At 32.7% G+C, this 21635-nt stretch overlaps 3 protein-coding genes across 3 annotated transcripts in view; 2 read left to right on the forward strand and 1 right to left on the reverse strand.

The window, feature by feature from the left end:
* Positions 1 to 16277, reverse strand: part of MS3_00006258 (uncharacterized protein) — a gene marked incomplete at its 3' end in the record, with an annotated part of 35133 nt that extends 18856 nt beyond the window's left edge. The window contains exons 1-2 of the mRNA XM_051214386.1: positions 16271 to 16277; positions 14891 to 14974 (exon numbers count right to left, since the gene is read on the reverse strand). The remainder of the gene's footprint in view (positions 1 to 14890; positions 14975 to 16270) is intronic.
* On the forward strand, positions 5276 to 6003 carry MS3_00010758 (uncharacterized protein; the record flags this gene model as incomplete). Its single annotated transcript, XM_051219154.1, has 4 exons — positions 5276 to 5495; positions 5547 to 5639; positions 5691 to 5801; positions 5861 to 6003. The coding sequence occupies 4 exons, from the start codon at positions 5276 to 5278 to the stop codon at positions 6001 to 6003; spliced, it is 567 nt and encodes a 188-aa protein (XP_051067551.1).
* On the forward strand, positions 7204 to 8273 carry MS3_00010759 (uncharacterized protein; the record flags this gene model as incomplete). Its single annotated transcript, XM_051219155.1, has 2 exons — positions 7204 to 7518; positions 8064 to 8273. The coding sequence occupies 2 exons, from the start codon at positions 7204 to 7206 to the stop codon at positions 8271 to 8273; spliced, it is 525 nt and encodes a 174-aa protein (XP_051067552.1).
* Positions 16278 to 21635: the final 5358 nt, after the last annotated feature.

Here is a 21635-nt window from a genome sequence, read left to right on the forward strand (position 1 = left end):
AAAAAAGAGTTTTAGAATGGAATCAACTCGATTTATTTCAAGAGAAAACAACACAGTTAATATAATAGTTAAGACTGACAGGTGGAGTTCAACAAGGTCAGTTGTGAGATAGTATCTCACTGAAGACGATAGTGGATGGTGGTGTGATTTCGTGGACTGACGTACCACACATTAACATCGTTCGATGTCGAAAGGTTCAGTGGTCTAGAGGTTAAGAGATCGCGTGTGAGATCGACAGGTCCTGGGTACGAATTCCGTGAGCGGTATCGTGTGTGTGTATTACTAGGGAGTCCTATACTGGGATGAAACGGCCCCCACTTTCAGTCCTTCCTACGAACGTTTCCACAAGTACATTCAAATCGATAAACACATTCGAAAATAACCTCACAATCAAACTGACCCATTTTTGGTTGATTTAAGGAAATTAGTTTTGTAAATGATAAGAAATAAAAATGTTCAAAATGTTCAAAATTGATCTGTCAGTTCACTGATTACCAATGTGAATAATGTAAATAATTTTGATGATATGATCAAGTGAAAATCTTTTCATTCCATATTATGTTTACAATGCTTAATCAGATATTTCTCAGATAATAACTGAAACTCACGAACAAGTATGAAAAAGATTAAGCATTTTCTGATCATTAAAATTAAATGATACAGTTTAAATTGTTAAAGTTATGTAGAATGTGATCGGTCAAAAATCTTACTTTCGTCTATATTTTCAAACATTTTCATGAGTCCGACTTTGAAACACACAGGAAACATACAAGACGAAATACCTTCTCAACAGTTTAGCATAGTTCAAAACTTCTACTACACAAACCTATCTATTTCATTGAATCAATCGCTTCATCAAAAACACAATATGCTTTGTACGAAGATTGTGGAGATGAGGATTTTCTATAGATGTAATTCAGTTTTTGATCGTTATATTTAGTTATATGATCCAGTGTATTTTGATAGACTTATTGTTTGTAGTAAATAATGAAATCTTCATTGACTATCTTGTCCACTTCCTTGAATATCGCCTCATCAATTTTTGTTCCGTCATGACAAGTAGTCATATCAGTGATTTTTCCAGATACCATAGCATCATTTTAGTGAGGTTAACCATTTAAAAATATCATTGTTATCTGATAATAATCATGTCTCTGACGTCCTTCATATATAGTCATATAATTGTTATGACTCATTTATATTCTCGTGGAACATTCCACTCACATGTTCTTGGAACTTCCTACATATAAAACATGTTAAACCGAAATTTTGGATTCCTTTTACTCCCTATCCTTTAGTTTCAGCCTATTAAAATTGCTGATTTTAAATTCTATTTACTTGTTATAACTATAACTCGATATAGTGGTCTTTAAATGATTTTATTTTACATATACGACAGATAAAGCTTCGTTTAGTCTTTATATTAATATTCAAATTTCGGTTTTCAGACAATACAGTGCTATTAGATGCTGATAAGACAGTTTACAAACAGTTAATAGAGCGTATTTATTCAACAAATCAATTGCAGAACGTTTGAAACAAAATCAAAGAATAATTTTACATTTTATATCGGCCATAAATATCATCGAAGTTTACAATACTCGAATCGAAATAACCCCAAATATCGGAACTCTGTAGTTCTCACTCATTAAATTTGGGTTAAAACATAACGAAGCATCACCACTTTAATTGTCCCATCCGTTACTAACCAATTAACCCTAGCACAGTCTAAATCTGTTTCATAATAAATTAAGTGATATACACTTGTTATATATTAGAAAAATACAAATGAATGAATACCTCCGTAATATATCTGTTCAGTATTCATATGTTCTCTTTTCATATTATATTTACTGTTTATACATAATCTAATGACGCATCTATTCATCTTTACCAGTTATAAACCATTTAACATTTGTCCACAGGTAACTTACTTTTCCCTATATATCACATTAATGAAATCAATGTAGTTTAGTGTTATCGGATATTTATTTAAAGTAAATCTATAGAAATCATGATAGAAATTATCTATGGCTTTTACTCCAACACACGAAGATTCAAATTCATCTCAGTGAAACTTCCAGAAGAGATATTCCGTTCGATTAGTGAACAGTACAACAATTCGCAAAACACAAAAAACCACAAATTTATTTCACTATATTTAAACTGACTACTGTAACCTTTTCAAGTAATAATAACCTGACACGGTAGAAAACTTCAAGCAATCATAATTTTCATTTTATCATAGTAATGATATCTGTGAGAGCAAAAGAAAAGATCGAGTATAAGAAAAAGGACAATAGGATTATGTTACTTAAGAACTAACATTAGATAAGTAGTGAATACATCCACTCCATTAATAAGGATTCAGAACCATATCACCCAAATTCTCCAAACACTGGTTACGATAATCACCAGACCTCAACCATGTAGTCTACTTCTCCCTACATAGCTCTGTCTAACAGTGATTGTCTCCATGTACTGTTACGATTTAATGTTTTGCTAGCCCCTTGTCTCCTACCGAAATACATTTTCAACAGATATCATTGTTCCACATGGTAGGCGATAACCAAGCATACTTATCACATACTTATCCCAACTACGTCAGTTGATGAACATACATACCTCGTCAATCGATTCGTCATATTTACCTAGCACTCTGTACCGAACTTCAAAACTTCCCACTCAGTGGGCTCAATGTATACTAGTGATACTTCGGAGACACCAATGACCGAGTACTAGTAACCCACGAATGTAATCTATTCTTAATGGTCACAATTGACAACCACAAAATAAAACTGCTGTCATATACTCATCCCCTGTTTGGTAGACGGATGTCTCGTCTACGCCACAAGTGACGCAAATTAACAAATGTCAAGTGAACTGTTCGAATGAGTGCACATATTTCTTCAGACACAAACCCTCTAGGTCTGAATTATAATATTTTAGATTTAATCAATGAATTAAATGGTGATATGTGGAAAGCATAACTGAAATGACATCCCTACTCATCAGTGGAAGGGAATGTTCGATCTTAACGATACTTAATTGATCTGAATGATGTTTCAGGTAGATACAGTCTTGTATAGAGAGTATACAGTTTCAAGTTAGATTAATAACTTAACTAATGTTAGTAGACATTAAAAAGCGTTGTATGCAATGAAAGCTCAAAGTAATTCTTAGATCATATCGGAAGGCAATATTTCTAGTTCAAATCAATAAAGCAGATTCAAATTAATGAAAAATCACATGTTCAACAGAACATTAAGTAATCTAAGAAACATTAGAAGTGAAGCAGTAGAAGGAGAAAACTAAAGATGAATTACTTGGACTGACCAATTCCTATTGTAACTGTCAGTCTAACTTCTTAACAGTGAATTGTAGTACTTGGAGTCTTAATAATTCACCTCATCACCCACATCAATATCACTTAGTATGGCTTAATAAAGTCACATTTAACTCTAGTTATTTCTAAAAAAATACATGTGTGTAATGATCAGTTGTCTACTGTAGTAAAAATAATGTAGTGTAAATGTGTGATGGCCAAATCTCTCAAACTGATCATGTAATAGCATTTACAACACAAAAAGGTAGATGTAACTTATATAGATAACTTGCACGGTTCTAATATATGACTATTCATTTCAATTACAAAGTAGATATTGATTTGATTTAGAGTAGTTAACTTACTTATTTCTCCCTCTTTCAAATATCTTTACAACTGAAATTTATCATGATTAAGTTCGTTTTATTTGAGTTTGAATATCCATTGTGCTGACCAGCTTTAAAACTATACCAGAATTCACCCCAACCATTATTTTATCACTCTTCTACCGATATTTATAAACATCATAAAGATACATCGTTAAACTAAACGCGAAAACTATTTCAATACCTGCCAATCCCCCATTAACTTGTTATACTAACTCACAAATATAAATTCAATATCTGTAATATAAAGCTACATTTCCAGGAAACATAACTATTACTTTAATCAATAGTTTTCGGCATATAACGGTGGAATATAATATGAATTCATTGGAAAAAGAATTCTCCTTTCAATTATCTTTGTTCTATGAATTGTCAAAAGTATTAACTGTCTCATGAATGGCCAACGAACAGATATCTGTACCCAGATCGCTCAGCTAAACAATTGCTCAGGAATAGTATGATTTTATTGTCTAAACTGTTAAGAACTTATTGTAGTAGTCCTTGGCCCAAACTACAATATTGCCACTAATTTGCCAGATATAATTGTTTACTCTAATATGAGGTCAATTGTTAGAAGTCGTAGTACATGCGAAATTCACCCATAACAATGAACGCAAGTCACTTCCAGATACTCAAGACCATAAGATATAATTCGAACATCAGAGACTTTACATCTCAGACATTAAGATTTTAAGTTAATTCTGTTAATTTTAAATTACATTTAACTATAAATCCCTAAGTAATATTTATTTCTAACCATCAAAAAATCGAGAATAAAAGTATAATACTAATAGATGAGTGACCACGAGGTAGTGGTCAATGTATTGTTTCGCCGAAAAGAGAACTCTTCGCTGAACTAATCCTTATTTCTTATTCAATGTATTGTTTGTCTGATTATTTAGTGCTTATCGAATTCTATAGGTCAAGTTACAATATAGCCAGTAGTCTAAGTGACTCGACATCGTGTTCACTACATCGAGATGGTGTGAGGTAGTGCACAGGAAAACATCACTCTAAATTTCGTGCTGTTTAGCACATTTCAACGAGGCGTACCTGTTATCCCACAATGAGTGTCGTTCCCTTCACGTTTACAGGCACACCTTGCTGGTAAGTGCTGAATAGCATGAAACTTGCATCCAGGGTTTCCTGTCAACTACTTTCAACCATCTGACATATCAGAGTCTCCCTCTAAATGATCACAATTGTCATACACTGAACTCATCTTTTCATATAACGTGTCAAACTAAACAAAATAGATAGCCACTTTAAAAAATTATCAAAATACCAATCAAATTAAGAAACGCTTATTAGCATGTGTTCATATATTTAACGTTGGTCATAAGACCAACAATAATATGTTCTATTGTGTGAGGCACACTAGAGAATCTATGTTTTTGAAATGACCTTTAGGTCAGTAAATTCATGTTCAACACCGCAACGGAAATTGATCAATTATTATCGACCATAATTGTAGTTTTTTTGAAAGCCATCATAATCTATTTATGTATATATAGTAAGCTTAATAAATGATTCTATTGCTCTCAACCATAAAAAATCTACTCTAATGATAGAACTGAGAAAACTTGTTTTTAGATCAATAACAGTCATTTGTATTGGATATATAATACGCTGTTTTCTGAATAAATCAACCGATTCATATACTTATCATATTAATCCATCCATTGAGCTGAATGACCAACTTATTATAAATAAAAATTATGGAAAGTTAGAAAAGATTGATTTAATGAATTACAGTGGTCCTGAAAGTTTAATTTATCATGATGGTAAGTAGTGTAGTTTTGTTTAGCTTTCTTAATTGGGAAACTATCCAATAGGTTCATTGTATGCCACAGTGATTCAAGGGAAAATATTAAAAATAAATAATTCTGGGATTTATGTTCATGCAACACTTGGTTCACCAAACTGCGGTAATATTATTCTTTATAGCTTATAGCTTAACTAATACACCAAATATTTAGTTGGTGTACATGAATGTGGTAGACCATTAGGTTTAAAATTGTTCAACAATTCGGAGAATTTCTTGGTCACGGATGCCTATTTAGGTGTATTCTCTGTCTCGGTAAAAGATGGTCAGTTCAATAAACAATAGTAATAATAATAGTATTGATTATATTTTTTCATCTTTTAGGTAGTGTGAAGAAATTGTTCCCCTTAGATGAAGATTTCAAAGTTACATTTTTTGATGATTCGGTAATGTTACCGAACGGTAGTCTTGTTATTACTGAAGCTAGTACAAAAATCCTTTACGACATTTATGGACAACAATTTTAGAGGGACTACCTAGTGGGAGGTAATGACAAGTTTTTCACAAATGATCTGTATTTCAGTGGTTCAATTAATACTTATTTTTAACTAGGTTTAGGATGATGATACTTTCTTCATGAATTTTGTTCTGAAATATGTAAACATTTAATTCATCAGTTGAGCTATTCAACGGAAAATCATCGACCTAAGTTATGTATTAGTTGGAACTCGTCGGAAACACGTAAAACAAGTCTCACTCAGCCAATTTTGCAAAGAGACAGATTTACAAATAGACAGTCGCAAATACTTCTTCAATAATGGCATATTTGATTGTGATGCTCGGTGATACGGTTTCGGAAAACGTAGATAGAATAGACTATGTCGAAAATGCAGATATAATACCTGATTATCACTACAGGACTAGGCAATAAAATACTGTTTACTAGTCAATGGTCGGTTAGTGTTAATAAAATAAGATATATTCTACTTGATTTGGCATATTCCGTTTGGTCTTAATAAGCATCTGTGTATGTTTGATTTCCTAACTGCAGAATTTTCCATTGAGTTGTAACTAGAAGACCAAAGCAAAACATTCAGTGTTTACCAATAAATTACATGACAACAATTAAATCCCTAACTTTTAAGACAAAAACGTGTTACACAGTTCTAGGCATTGGTAAATGTATCCTTTCAGTCTTCTGTGTTGATTTTTCTGGAGAAATTCAACACAACTGATTAATGTTTATTAAACAGAAACCGTCTTCAAGAGTTTAAGTGAATTATACGGTTGTAAAGGTATTAATACCTCTTTTCTTTTGACAATGAGTCAGATGGATAATTCGTTTCTAAATGTTTACAATAAAGTCTTTTAATGCTGTCAAATAACCACCAAATAACTTGGTTTGGATACAACGAAACATTATTCGAATGACCACCGGGAACCAAAGGGTTGTATACAAATATCACATTATTCTTAGTAACGTTTATACACGTAACGACGATGTCACCGTTATATTCTGGGAAATAAACCTAAAAATATACAAAACAGATATGGACAAAACAATAGACTTCAATAACTGTCTAAGCTATAATAAGATCAAATTAATGCGATGTACTTTAGAATCTTCATGAAACAAACTTTGAATACGCCTTCCAATCATTTGTATTTCTGGAACACGAATCCTAATTAATGTAGGTTTCTTCTCTAAACATTTCTCTAGGCTAACAATGGCTGATACAAAAACTGGTCAATACAGTCACATAATGGATGGTTTACGCTTTCCCAACGGAATCGAAATTTCTAGTGACGGAAAATCCATATTACTCGTTGAAACAATGAAACTTCAAATTCTACGAATTCCATTAGACGGAGGTGAAGTGACCGTGTTCAGTGATGGGCTACCTGGTTTTCCGGATAATATCAAAGCCATTCCACGTGGTGGATATTGGGTCCCTGTATCACCTCTTCGTGACGAGCCTCTATCTGAACTTCTACTCAATTATCTACCAGCTTACCCTTGTATTCGTCAGTTGGCTTCCAGTGTACGGTTAATAATATTCCTACATTTTTATAATCAATATTTTTCATCTTATTGTCACTCCATTTTTAAATATTTTGGCAGTCGAGTAGTAAACCTAGAACAGTGTATGTAGACATTTTCAAATTCAACCAACTAATGACATGGCAGTACAGTCACATAATCGCATTGAGGAAGACTGTCTCACTACCGGCATGGTTGACCTCCACCAGTCTTGAATTCCCAATGAAACCTACTGAACTCATTTCAGAGAAAATGAACAGGGATCAAACGATTCTATATCGGTGCCTTAGCAGGAGCAAACGCTGAGGGGTTCCACACTGCAACGGAACAACTGAGAAATGTTCCCTGGTTTTCACTGGTACCTTAACTAATGTGAATCTGTAGCTGAAGCTAATTACGAAGTAAAATAAACTTCACAATACCTACAAAATGAATTATGATAGAGGTAGATCAGAGAATCTAGTGACACATATTAAACTTCTATGCAATTTCCCACCAAACTAAGTAAGAATTCAGCATTTCATTATTTTTTTATCTTTGCAACAGATTATCTTCATGCTTCCATTCACATTAATACCGAAAGGAAAATCATCAATGTTAATTCGTTTAGATGAAAATGGACAGATAATTGAAATTTGGAAAGATTTGCAAAATGAATTACCAAATGCTTGTGAAGTACTAGAACATGATGATACTTTATACACTGGAAGCTTTTATCTACCTTACATTGGTCGTTTAAGAAGATTGTCAAATTAATTTTTATAAAATTTGAAAATCTTTAGTTCCAGAAGATGAATACTATGTAATTTGATGTTGTTGTTGTTGTTGTCGTTGTTATTCATTCAGCACATTGATGATAAATACTTTCCATGTTTTGATTCGACTTATTTTTAAAACATTCATCAATATCTTGTTTTCTTATGTTTTTTCGTTGTTGTTGTCATTGTTGGTGGTTTGACTTAGTTATTTCTCAATATTTAATTATTCTGTACTAATTGTGTAATGTGTGAATTACTTAATCAATAATGAATGACACAATGCCATTTACATTTATTGAATCAATCAGGTCATCTTTTAATTATCTGTCTATAAGTCAGTTAGGTAAAGTCGTGAATTGATGACACTATGATTGTGTACAATTCCAGGACCCAGGGGAGTCCGTTCCACTTTCAGATGTTATTTCTAATACTAGTGAGTACGTTTTAGATCATACAGAGACACATGATGAACCTAAGGATAGGAGGTACGACTGATCGCAGAAATTTGGATTCTCATTTAAACTGTGGTGGATATTGTGATTATATGCATTTGATGACTCCTTTATACTTGATGACTGCCTGATTTCGAATTCCAAATACAATACGTTCGTTCATGCTTATCTACTACAACTTGGTTAGATTGCGTTGTTTCAAGACATCCAAGTTTGTACTATAATTCAAATAGTCCTAATTATCACAATCTGCTTTATTGATTTGAACTAGAAATATTGCCTTCCGATATGATCTAAGAATTACTTTGAGCTTTCATTGCATACAACGCTTTTTAATGTCTACTAACATTAGTTAAGTTATTAATCTAACTTGAAACTGTATACTCTCTATACAAGACTGTATCTACCTGAAACATCATTCAGATCAATTAAGTATCGTTAAGATCGAACATTCCCTTCCACTGATGAGTAGGGATGTCATTTCAGTTATGCTTTCCACATATCACCATTTAATTCATTGATTAAATCTAAAATATTATAATTCAGACCTAGAGGGTTTGTGTCTGAAGAAATATGTGCACTCATTCGAACAGTTCACTTGACATTTGTTAATTTGCGTCACTTGTGGCGTAGACGAGACATCCGTCTACCAAACAGGGGATGAGTATATGACAGCAGTTTTATTTTGTGGTTGTCAATTGTGACCATTAAGAATAGATTACATTCGTGGGTTACTAGTACTCGGTCATTGGTGTCTCCGAAGTATCACTAGTATACATTGAGCCCACTGAGTGGGAAGTTTTGAAGTTCGGTACAGAGTGCTAGGTAAATATGACGAATCGATTGACGAGGTATGTATGTTCATCAACTGACGTAGTTGGGATAAGTATGTGATAAGTATGCTTGGTTATCGCCTACCATGTGGAACAATGATATCTGTTGAAAATGTATTTCGGTAGGAGACAAGGGGCTAGCAAAACATTAAATCGTAACAGTACATGGAGACAATCACTGTTAGACAGAGCTATGTAGGGAGAAGTAGACTACATGGTTGAGGTCTGGTGATTATCGTAACCAGTGTTTGGAGAATTTGGGTGATATGGTTCTGAATCCTTATTAATGGAGTGGATGTATTCACTACTTATCTAATGTTAGTTCTTAAGTAACATAATCCTATTGTCCTTTTTCTTATACTCGATCTTTTCTTTTGCTCTCACAGATATCATTACTATGATAAAATGAAAATTATGATTGCTTGAAGTTTTCTACCGTGTCAGGTTATTATTACTTGAAAAGGTTACAGTAGTCAGTTTAAATATAGTGAAATAAATTTGTGGTTTTTGTGTTTTGCGAATTGTTGTACTGTTCACTAATCGAACGGAATATCTCTTCTGGAAGTTTCACTGAGATGAATTTGAATCTTCGTGTGTTGGAGTAAAAGCCATAGATAATTTCTATCATGATTTCTATAGATTTACTTTAAATAAATATCCGATAACACTAAACTACATTGATTTCATTAATGTGATATATAGGGAAAAGTAAGTTACCTGTGGACAAATGTTAAATGGTTTATAACTGGTAAAGATGAATAGATGCGTCATTAGATTATGTATAAACAGTAAATATAATATGAAAAGAGAACATATGAATACTGAACAGATATATTACGGAGGTATTCATTCATTTGTATTTTTCTAATATATAACAAGTGTATATCACTTAATTTATTATGAAACAGATTTAGACTGTGCTAGGGTTAATTGGTTAGTAACGGATGGGACAATTAAAGTGGTGATGCTTCGTTATGTTTTAACCCAAATTTAATGAGTGAGAACTACAGAGTTCCGATATTTGGGGTTATTTCGATTCGAGTATTGTAAACTTCGATGATATTTATGGCCGATATAAAATGTAAAATTATTCTTTGATTTTGTTTCAAACGTTCTGCAATTGATTTGTTGAATAAATACGCTCTATTAACTGTTTGTAAACTGTCTTATCAGCATCTAATAGCACTGTATTGTCTGAAAACCGAAATTTGAATATTAATATAAAGACTAAACGAAGCTTTATCTGTCGTATATGTAAAATAAAATCATTTAAAGACCACTATATCGAGTTATAGTTATAACAAGTAAATAGAATTTAAAATCAGCAATTTTAATAGGCTGAAACTAAAGGATAGGGAGTAAAAGGAATCCAAAATTTCGGTTTAACATGTTTTATATGTAGGAAGTTCCAAGAACATGTGAGTGGAATGTTCCACGAGAATATAAATGAGTCATAACAATTATATGACTATATATGAAGGACGTCAGAGACATGATTATTATCAGATAACAATGATATTTTTAAATGGTTAACCTCACTAAAATGATGCTATGGTATCTGGAAAAATCACTGATATGACTACTTGTCATGACGGAACAAAAATTGATGAGGCGATATTCAAGGAAGTGGACAAGATAGTCAATGAAGATTTCATTATTTACTACAAACAATAAGTCTATCAAAATACACTGGATCATATAACTAAATATAACGATCAAAAACTGAATTACATCTATAGAAAATCCTCATCTCCACAATCTTCGTACAAAGCATATTGTGTTTTTGATGAAGCGATTGATTCAATGAAATAGATAGGTTTGTGTAGTAGAAGTTTTGAACTATGCTAAACTGTTGAGAAGGTATTTCGTCTTGTATGTTTCCTGTGTGTTTCAAAGTCGGACTCATGAAAATGTTTGAAAATATAGACGAAAGTAAGATTTTTGACCGATCACATTCTACATAACTTTAACAATTTAAACTGTATCATTTAATTTTAATGATCAGAAAATGCTTAATCTTTTTCATACTTGTTCGTGAGTTTCAGTTATTATCTGAGAAATATCTGATTAAGCATTGTAAACATAATATGGAATGAAAAGATTTTCACTTGATCATATCATCAAAATTATTTACATTATTCACATTGGTAATCAGTGAACTGACAGATCAATTTTGAACATTTTGAACATTTTTATTTCTTATCATTTACAAAACTAATTTCCTTAAATCAACCAAAAATGGGTCAGTTTGATTGTGAGGTTATTTTCGAATGTGTTTATCGATTTGAATGTACTTGTGGAAACGTTCGTAGGAAGGACTGAAAGTGGGGGCCGTTTCATCCCAGTATAGGACTCCCTAGTAATACACACACACGATACCGCTCACGGAATTCGTACCCAGGACCTGTCGATCTCACACGCGATCTCTTAACCTCTAGACCACTGAACCTTTCGACATCGAACGATGTTAATGTGTGGTACGTCAGTCCACGAAATCACACCACCATCCACTATCGTCTTCAGTGAGATACTATCTCACAACTGACCTTGTTGAACTCCACCTGTCAGTCTTAACTATTATATTAACTGTGTTGTTTTCTCTTGAAATAAATCGAGTTGATTCCATTCTAAAACTCTTTTTTCTCGCTTTGTTTATATTGACAAGACAATATATCTTGTAAACCAATCTAAATTATCGTAATGAAATTTCAGTCTCATAACCAACAGGTTAATTTAGTGTATACTCAACTAAGAAGTTTAATACTTATGAATTTTCTTTCAAAATATAGTCGTTACGTTATGAGAAGGTACAAAGTAATCGGAAATCTGTTCTAAACTACCTAAGAGTGATTAAAATCATCCAATGTTTGAGCTGATGAAATCTGATTTATGTATATAATATATATGTATGAATTTTGCAACCTTATAACAATTGCTAGTTGCAATTTAGTTTAACTAGACGAAACTTTAATTTCAACAGATCATTAATTCATATATTGTCTGGGTTCGAGTCCAGCATGCTGGATTGTGGATGTACACTGCCGAGGGATCACAAACTAGGTCGAAATGGCCGTCTAGTGCTTCCAGGTTTTCACTGGTGGTCTAGTTTACATTGATTCATGAATTCAACTATTAAAATGATTACAATCTACACAAACCCAAATTCAATAATAATCATCATGTACTCACTAATGACTGGCTACAAGATGGATTTCCTAGAATTCTAGTGGAAAGTCGTGGCCGGTGGAGTCAATCTGTGTAGGATAGAGGCAGGTATTTATCTCAGATATTGAAATGATATTTGAACCGATACGTGAACCGATTGAAGTTAGACATTAACACTGTTGGATGCCAGCTCAGTGGTCTAGAGATTAAGTGTTCGCGCACAGGACTGAAGATTCCGGGTTTGCTGATACATCTGACTATCAAAATAATGTAGTTAATCCTTCAGTAGATTTCTGTGTATGCTTCTCAATTGGTAGTCAATAACGCAATGGGGCCTTTACACAGAGTTAATTATTGATTGACACAATCAAATCTCTGGTGACAAGTTTAGATCTTACAGCTTTTCATAACTTGTTTCCTCTTATAATTAATAGTTATGTGAACTTTAATACAAAAATATTTTCTAAAGTCAAAATCAGCAAGAATACACAGTCGTAGAAAATAAGTGAAGTGAGAAGCTTGAATAACTATTTAACTATCTCTTTCTTGAAAATTAACATTTCTCTGATATTACGAAAATGTGTCTGATGAACTTCTTGAAAAAAAATCATGAAATCGCCAACTGGTAATTGAAACAAAATGTGATTATCGTTTTAATAACTTGAAAAATATTTACACCATGAACTGTGATTATCAGGAAATTGACTGAAAACAGGTTAGATACAAATATATGTGTTTAGTCTTGGTTTGGAACACGTTCATCTGATAAGTCAGTCATATTGTGGTGTGGGTTACTTATATCCACACAAGTAGTATATAACGGTGGTCAGGCATAGAATGTATTTCAGTAGAAGATCGAGAAGGAGAGAATAGGTACACAAAGCAGTTGGTATGAAAATATATGAACAATGAAATGTGAGACAATGGATTGATGTTTGCAACAGGAACAGTCAAGTTTGAGATGATGGATTGATATTTTGCAAATTAACGATTTACTATATGGTTCTCAGATTTTATTGATGTGCTCTGTAATTTTGTGCTCAAATACATTCGATTGTCCCTATTCGTGTTTTGTTCACTACAATGTCACTGACCCACCAATGAATTATTGATAAGTAGCTATGAATGAGATCTTCGGTTTTTTCAGTTTCTTCTAGAGTATACTTGAATCTAACATTAACCTTATTATAATCAACTGCTTCATTTAAACAATGATTTATGGTAGATAAACCAGTTTTTTGGGGAAAGGATTTTTATTTGATTTAATCAATCTGTTCAGTTATTCAGTAAATTCATTTGTATAGAAACCACTAATTAATTTGTTAGAAGAATTTTATTTTTTAAGAAACATCACAAACTTCTTAACGGATAAAGGAAAGAAAGAAAGAAAAGAATGTTCATTACATGAAAGCACAAGTTGCCTTTGTTTTTCATTGCATGAAAGTAATAAAATAATTGAACATCTTGACTTCAGCCCTTTCCTTTTTTTAACAGGCGCCAACATTTTGTATTTAAAAGTGACTTTGGAAAACGAATGTAAATTCGATTATCAATAACTATTACTTATTTGCTCATTTGCATTGTATAGTATTTAAGTATTTTTGTTTATCAATTAGATGTTGGATATGGGACATTCAAATTCATATCATTTGCAATCATGTGAGACTCCTCAGCATTGCGCATCTATGACACCGCACGCTGGATTCGAATGCAAGACATTGAGTCTTGCACCAAAATTTTTTATTTAAAAGTGGACTTAGAAAAGAAAAGCAAATTAGATTATCTATAATTTTGTAGTTTTTATAGTGTTTTAGGAAATAATTCGTTCACTATCATTACTTTTTTCACCTTGATCTTTTTATTAAGTAAATGATGGTTACTGTGTATTGTACCCTACGCTACATATATTATTCTGAAACGTTTATAACATTGGAGTTATGTTACTTGTTTAGTGTACTTGAAAAACGAAACAATGTGCATACAAGACTGATGACTATTATAGTGTTCACTCTGATAACAATACTGTACCATAAAATGCTACCAGTTATGATTACGAATTCTGCGTTGATTATATTCTTCATATTAGTAACAACCCTGTGACAAATATTGATTTAATATTATTCATGAATCAAAATGGTTTCAGATAATGTACCATTATGAATTTACTTGGTATTGTTTTGTTTGTATCTTCCCATTGAGGTTTAGGACTGCAATTGATCAGTCTGTTATTGGCATATGTGCAATTGCAGTCTTAAAACTCAATGAGAAGATACAAGCAAAACAATACCGAGTGAAGTTAAATTCACCACATTGCACAAGCAAGTGTCTATCAGGACTCAGTAGCTGAGTGGATAATGCGATGCTGTTTGAAGCGAATGGTACTGGGTTCGAGTCTCAGAGGGCATCTCAGAGGGAACATCAACTCTGAGATGCAGGTGCATCCAGCTGACGAGTCCCAAATAGAGCTAAACACGTGTCCTGGGTCCCACTGCTAGCCACTATCCATCTTTGCTTATAAAATGTACCATTATTTTCTTCATTTGTATCAAGCCGATTGTATCTGAAGAAATAGTGTATATTCTGTGATTATCATTATAATTATCATTAGGCGATAATAACTCAGTACATAGTAAAATGTTTTATATATATCAGGTAAATAAAAAATTACTACTTATTTGCTCATTTGCATTGCATGTTATTTAAATATCTTTGCTTATGAATTAGATGTTCGATCTTGCAAAACATTATTCCATTTCTTGACATTCAACTTCTTATCGTTTGTACTAATGTTATTATTTTAAGCGCATAATAGTTGTGGCATGGAGTGAACATAACTATGAATTGAACTTGATGTAAAGACTCGACAATTGTTGAGAAGTGTGCTTTTAGCCTCACCCATATTGTAAACGAAAACAATCATGGATCTTTTACTATTGCTTCAGGTTAGCTACTTGTCAAACATCCTTCCAGATTTGTAAACTTATCTAAAACAAGGCATTAGTTTGACTTCTATAATCCATGCTCAATACAAGAAAATAAACGAAATACTAACTAAAATGAACAAATATCAATAATGATCGGGGCCCCAAGTATAAGGGGTGATGATAATGACTGGTTGCTCAAAGCGAAGTGAAGAGGGGTTCAGACGTCAGCCCAAAGGGCTAAAAGTTGAATGCCTTTATCACTAGGCTTACGAATTCAACCCACCAAGTGGTAGATTTAATCTCCTCTTCATTTACTTCGGTTTTGGTGACCGAGTAGTATGATTATTCGTCACAGTTAGAGCATGGTTTATAAATAACCACAAGGTGAGTGAGGTAAAAATTAGTAATGTCCTTCACTTTTATCAGGGTTTAATATAATTTTACACAAATCTAAAGAAGATAAAGTTTTTTAAACATTCGGTAATTTGAAGACTATGGGTAAATTTAGCACTTCTATAACAAAAAAACTTGATCTAGTGGTAACTAGAGACTAGGCGATTGGTAAATTTGAAAAGATTTTTCGATATGGACTAACATTAATTGAAGAGCAAGTAAAAATACCAGGCATTATTGAACATTTGTTTCGTCCTAATTATAAAAATCTTCAGCAGTGCCTAGTCGCAACCTCCTGTAAGAACAATACTAGGTTGTTCACGTGTCATGACCTTTAGATTGTTCCGTTAAAGCCTAATATTTTAAAATGAATTAGTTTTGAAAAACTGTGAAGCAATTATCCACCGTAGCCGGTGAGAAACGTCTCACCATGGAGATGCTCGAATATGACCACTCACAAATCTGCTTTTAAACATTTGGAGGAAATAAGCATAATTTTACTAGGAGATAGGGTTTTCTATAAACTAGCAAGAAAACTGCTCTCTTAAATCCTAGCTGAAACTCGTTAGATAAAATTATCCCATAATCTAGAGGGTAACACTGACTTTCAAAGCAAATGATACCGAAGTTTTTGGTCTCGTCACAATCAGCGATACAAATTATAATGAAAGGTCCTTCAGTTGATGAGTTTCAAAGAGAACAAAAATTGACATTGTAAATCTCACCATTAAACAAGAGAAGAATAAAACCGATAACATCCTAATTAACTTTTATTGAATTAAGCGAATGTCAACAGACTTTTGAATAGCATGATAACCATCTGTACACTTTATAATATCAATCAAGAAATGAAACTTACAACCAAACCATTCGTTTGATTTGGTAGTTGGTTATATTAGTAAACGTTTGTTTGACTAATTTCAGATATTGGCGCCAATTATACATTATATATGAATACAAATAAAGTAGATATAGGTAGAAAAAAAATGATTTATAACTATGGTCTTAAATTTAGTCGAATTTTATAACTTATTTTTATCATATTATTTTCCTTGAATTACATCATGTAAAATCGGTCTTTTTTGACTTTTGTAATAAGATGATTTTAATCAGAAAGGGGTTTTGTGGATATTATAGTAATTTAATAGTTGAATTCATGAGCTGATCAAAGCTAAACCACCATGGAAATCCTGGAAGCACTGGACGGCCGTTTCGTCTCAGTATAGGACTCCCTAGTAATACGCACACGCGATCCCGCACGCGGAGTTCGTACCCAGGACCTGTTGGTCTCGCACGCGATCTCTTAACCTCTAGACCACTGAACCGGTCGACATCCAACGATGTTAATGTCTAACTTCATCCAATTCACAAAGTTGCGCCATTCTGAAGACTAGATATTTGTTATATCATAGTACCTTTCAAATAAGTATATGGTACAAAATTAATCAATATAGAAACTGATATTTTATTATTTGAGAGGAATTTTATTTGGAGTGAGTAAATTATAGTTTTATTATAACTTTAAAGTATTACAGAACTATCTGAAAGAAAATGGAATTTTTTAAGAGTACTTACTCAGATATTTCATAAATTTCACTTGTTATTCAATAAAGTTCGTAAGCATTTTTAAAGATGAAGAAAAACAGGGTCTTTTTCGTATCATTCGACCATTGATTTTGTGTACTATACATAGCTAAAGGTTGTATTTCTCTAGACTTGGAATAAAAGGGTGAAAAGTGACGTTCAAAGATATTTTGCTTTATAATATACTGATGTTTCAATGTGTTTTAGAGACTAATGGATTGTTATAACGAATGATAAGTTCGGAGTTGACTCTTGTCGAAGCATGAAGTCCATTCTGATCAGAATGAGACGTAGTGTAAACAGTACCAGTGAAGCATCAGATATAATTTCTTATAAAGATATATAAATATATATATATATATACTCTTCCAAGTTCTTAAAAGTCTTTGCAGATGTTAATTTCTACACACCGACATCTGAAGCTTGAAGCGAAAAGTATTGATTTTGTGAATTGTGGAAAGTGGGAACAAAGTCAAGGGTAAATTACATCTAGTATCTAGTATAAAGTATAACAGTAGTAATGTGTTTTGAAGTTAAAATGACGTTAAAATTATCCTAAAGACTAGTTATGCTTTATGGTGAAGGCAAATTATAACAACTACAATATTTCTAACAAAACAAATGACAGTCGGCCCGAAATCCCATGCCACATCAATATATCGAGATGAAATTAACAAGACGAATAGCAAAGGAGTCAAATAATAATATGAATTATAGTGCTTTGGGGAATATGGACTTGAATAATGAGATCTTGGTGCGAAATAATATTGAAGCTCAAAATCTAAGAGCATATAAAAAATGAATCTATCTGTGCCACTGTAACCACTTCTGGGCCATGCCACATAAGTCGTCCAACAGCTGATTAAAGTCAATGTCACCTTCAATTTACTCTCAGCTTAATCACACTCTACAAACGGTTATGCGTCCAGCTAGACAATGGTTAGGGATATCCAACACACAGTCCACAGAATAATCAATAGTTTGAGTGGTTGAAAATGGTTTAAACGGAATCAGTATAGTAGATACATGAAATTAAGTGAGACCTCTAATTATTCAAAAGTCCCTGTATGAATAGCTGTTTAATAAGTTTTCACATTGAAAAAATTCTGTTTTCTAGAACTGTATAAAAAATAAGGTGAATCAGAACAAAATCTGAAAATCAGCATTTTCATTAATGATGACATTAAGATGTAACCATATTGTTTTATTTTAACCCAAAGAATGACGACCTGATGAGAACTATACAACTAACCTATATACTAGACACTGAAGTGATAAAAGAATTTCCTCTGTTCTAAACACACTAATTTGTTTTATTGTTAGTTCATAGGTTGTGTTGTTTTTAGTCCAAGTATAATGTGTGTTGCTTAATTATATTTGGTTGCGAAATGTTAATCACATGTTATATAAACGTATTGGTAAGACTACAGATGATGTTCTCCTACACATTACATTTACAATATACACTGGAAAAGTAACAATGATAAGACACTGAAGTCATAACATTTTACTTATTTGGTCCCAATTATTTACTTACTTACCCCTCAAGGAGGAGCAGAGGCCACAGACCAGCACTCTTAACCCAACTCTGTCACGGACAATCCTTTCCAGTTTTTATCATTTGCTATTCATTCTTTTAATGTCTGCTTCCAATTCCCTACACAGTGTGTTCTTTGGCCTGCCTATTTTCCATTTCCCTTCAGGATTCCAAATTACGGCTTGCCTCATGATGCAGTTTGGTGATTTCCGTAATGTATTTCCTATCCAGTTTTAACCTCTTTTCCTAATTTCCTCCTAACGAACAATTTTATGCAGCCTATGATAGATTAGCGTACATTTTCAGAATGACTATAAATGCAGGTGATAGATGTTTAAGAGTTCAGTAAGCGTAACCACAAGCAACGGAGAACAAAAGACGTGGTGTATTTACGAGCGGTTAACAACGTGTATCATGCAATGAGTGTTACACAAGGGAAGAAAGTGTGTTCAAGGTCATGCACTTAAACAACATGTACAATCATTTTGTGGTAAATGTACAGACTGTAAAAATTAACAAAATAAATGTAAATAATATCAAAAACTATTCACAAAATATGTTTTCCATGCCTATCTCCATACATCCACTCCACCTGTAGCGCTTCTAGAGTTACTACCGGTTTCAAGCCCGGGTAATGGAACAGAGTTGGGTATGGGGTCATCAACCTCATCCCGTAGAAAACAACCTCTCCAAAAAAAAGCTAACCAGAGTAAACAGTTTAGTCTCAATACATATCATTAATTTCATTCTATTAACAAAGTAATTAATGTAAGTGAATTTTCGACCCCTTTCATTCTACATTTGATAAAACATTCTAGTCCACGTATACAAAAGATAATCATTCTGAAAATGTACGCTAACCTATCATAGGCTGCATAAAATTGTTCATTAAAAATGGCTAAACTATACAATTTCATACTAAATTGTGTTCTCACACTTTAACCATTTCTTTATCTTTCAAAATATAACTGACATAATAATTCGTATAATTAATGATAATCTAACATTTCGTTTACAGTATATAGTCTAGAATAACCATGTTAGTTTATACATACCATAAATAATTTGTCGACATTATATAGACATTATGTAAATGTTATATTGTATGGCATTTGAATATACGTTTTACAGATAAAGTGGTCAAAATAAATAGTATTATTAATATGGAATGTTATTTAGGAATGATTGGGAAATTGAACGTTTGCTTCGAAAAACAAATGTATCTAACAATCAGTTTAAGTGAATGGTTAGTTGTATTCAGTTTTTCTTTAGTAATGAATCAATATCATTCTAAGTGTTTGATATTTAAATGAAATTTGGTAATTAAGCATTTTACTGAAGAGAAGATATTACTTCATGATCAAAGATAATTTATCTTAGATTTTATATCGAGATTTTGAACTGATCTTCAGAAAAAGATAATGTTATAACTTGTCAGTTGAATGCTACTTGTTATATCTGGTGGTCGCTGATTGTTGTGTCGGAAACTCTTATCACTTATACTCGAAACGATGAACCTCTGCAATTCCCAAAATGTGAACACAAAGACTGGTATAAGTGAAGATTTATTAACCCCCCAAAACACGACGACGACTACTCTAGTCGAAAATACACTCATTTATATAATGATTGTACACACACTTTGCTTTTGAGATGGTGGAGAAGATTTGTAGCTCAGGTGGATGATTTTGATTAATAATTAGGATGAAATCACATACATGAAAAGTACTTAGAGTTATAACAAATCACATAGTCAGTATAGTTCATGTCAATGGAATACAAGAATATCGTATATTACATAGAATAAAATATACGAGAAAAGAAAACGGCTAAACTATAATTTATAGACGACCTTTCAATGAATCTTAATTGACCTTGAGAAATATTGACCAATCAGCAAGCAGTCAGTATAGAGTAAAAATGTATTATACAAAACCAAGGAAATAAAGTGGATGCACTTCTTATGCGTGGTTCAAAAACTTGTCAAGGTTAGAAAGAGGTTCAGAGGTCTTAAAATCGTAATGCATGCAGTAGAGGAAATCATCCATACGGCTACAGAATAGTCAGACTCTGGAGCGATGATAAGGTCGCAAAAACTCTTTCAGCCTCGACCACATAGCTTCAATATTGTTTGCGTGCACTCTGGTTGTTGAGTACACAAAATGACACTTGTGGATAACGACACGATACATATAACCAAGTCTATGTATGAGTCTGTACGCTCTCCAATCATTCGTATATATTGTAGTACCTGGCTGCAGCCAGTGTTACTAGTGCCTTCATTATCCAGTTCGCAATAATTGTTATGATTTGCGTTAGTTGGGAATTACATATAGAGTTTCCATCACGAACTGACATCAACTATAATACCATAACTCTATTCAGCCAAATGGATGAAAGACTAGCGCCAAAATCCTAGATCTGTTGTCTTATACCTGATTAGTTCATCCACAAATTATAGCCTAGCCGTTT

Source organism: Schistosoma haematobium, chromosome 2 (genome assembly GCF_000699445.3).
Source record: "Schistosoma haematobium chromosome 2, whole genome shotgun sequence".
Lineage (NCBI taxonomy): Eukaryota > Metazoa > Platyhelminthes > Trematoda > Strigeidida > Schistosomatidae > Schistosoma > Schistosoma haematobium.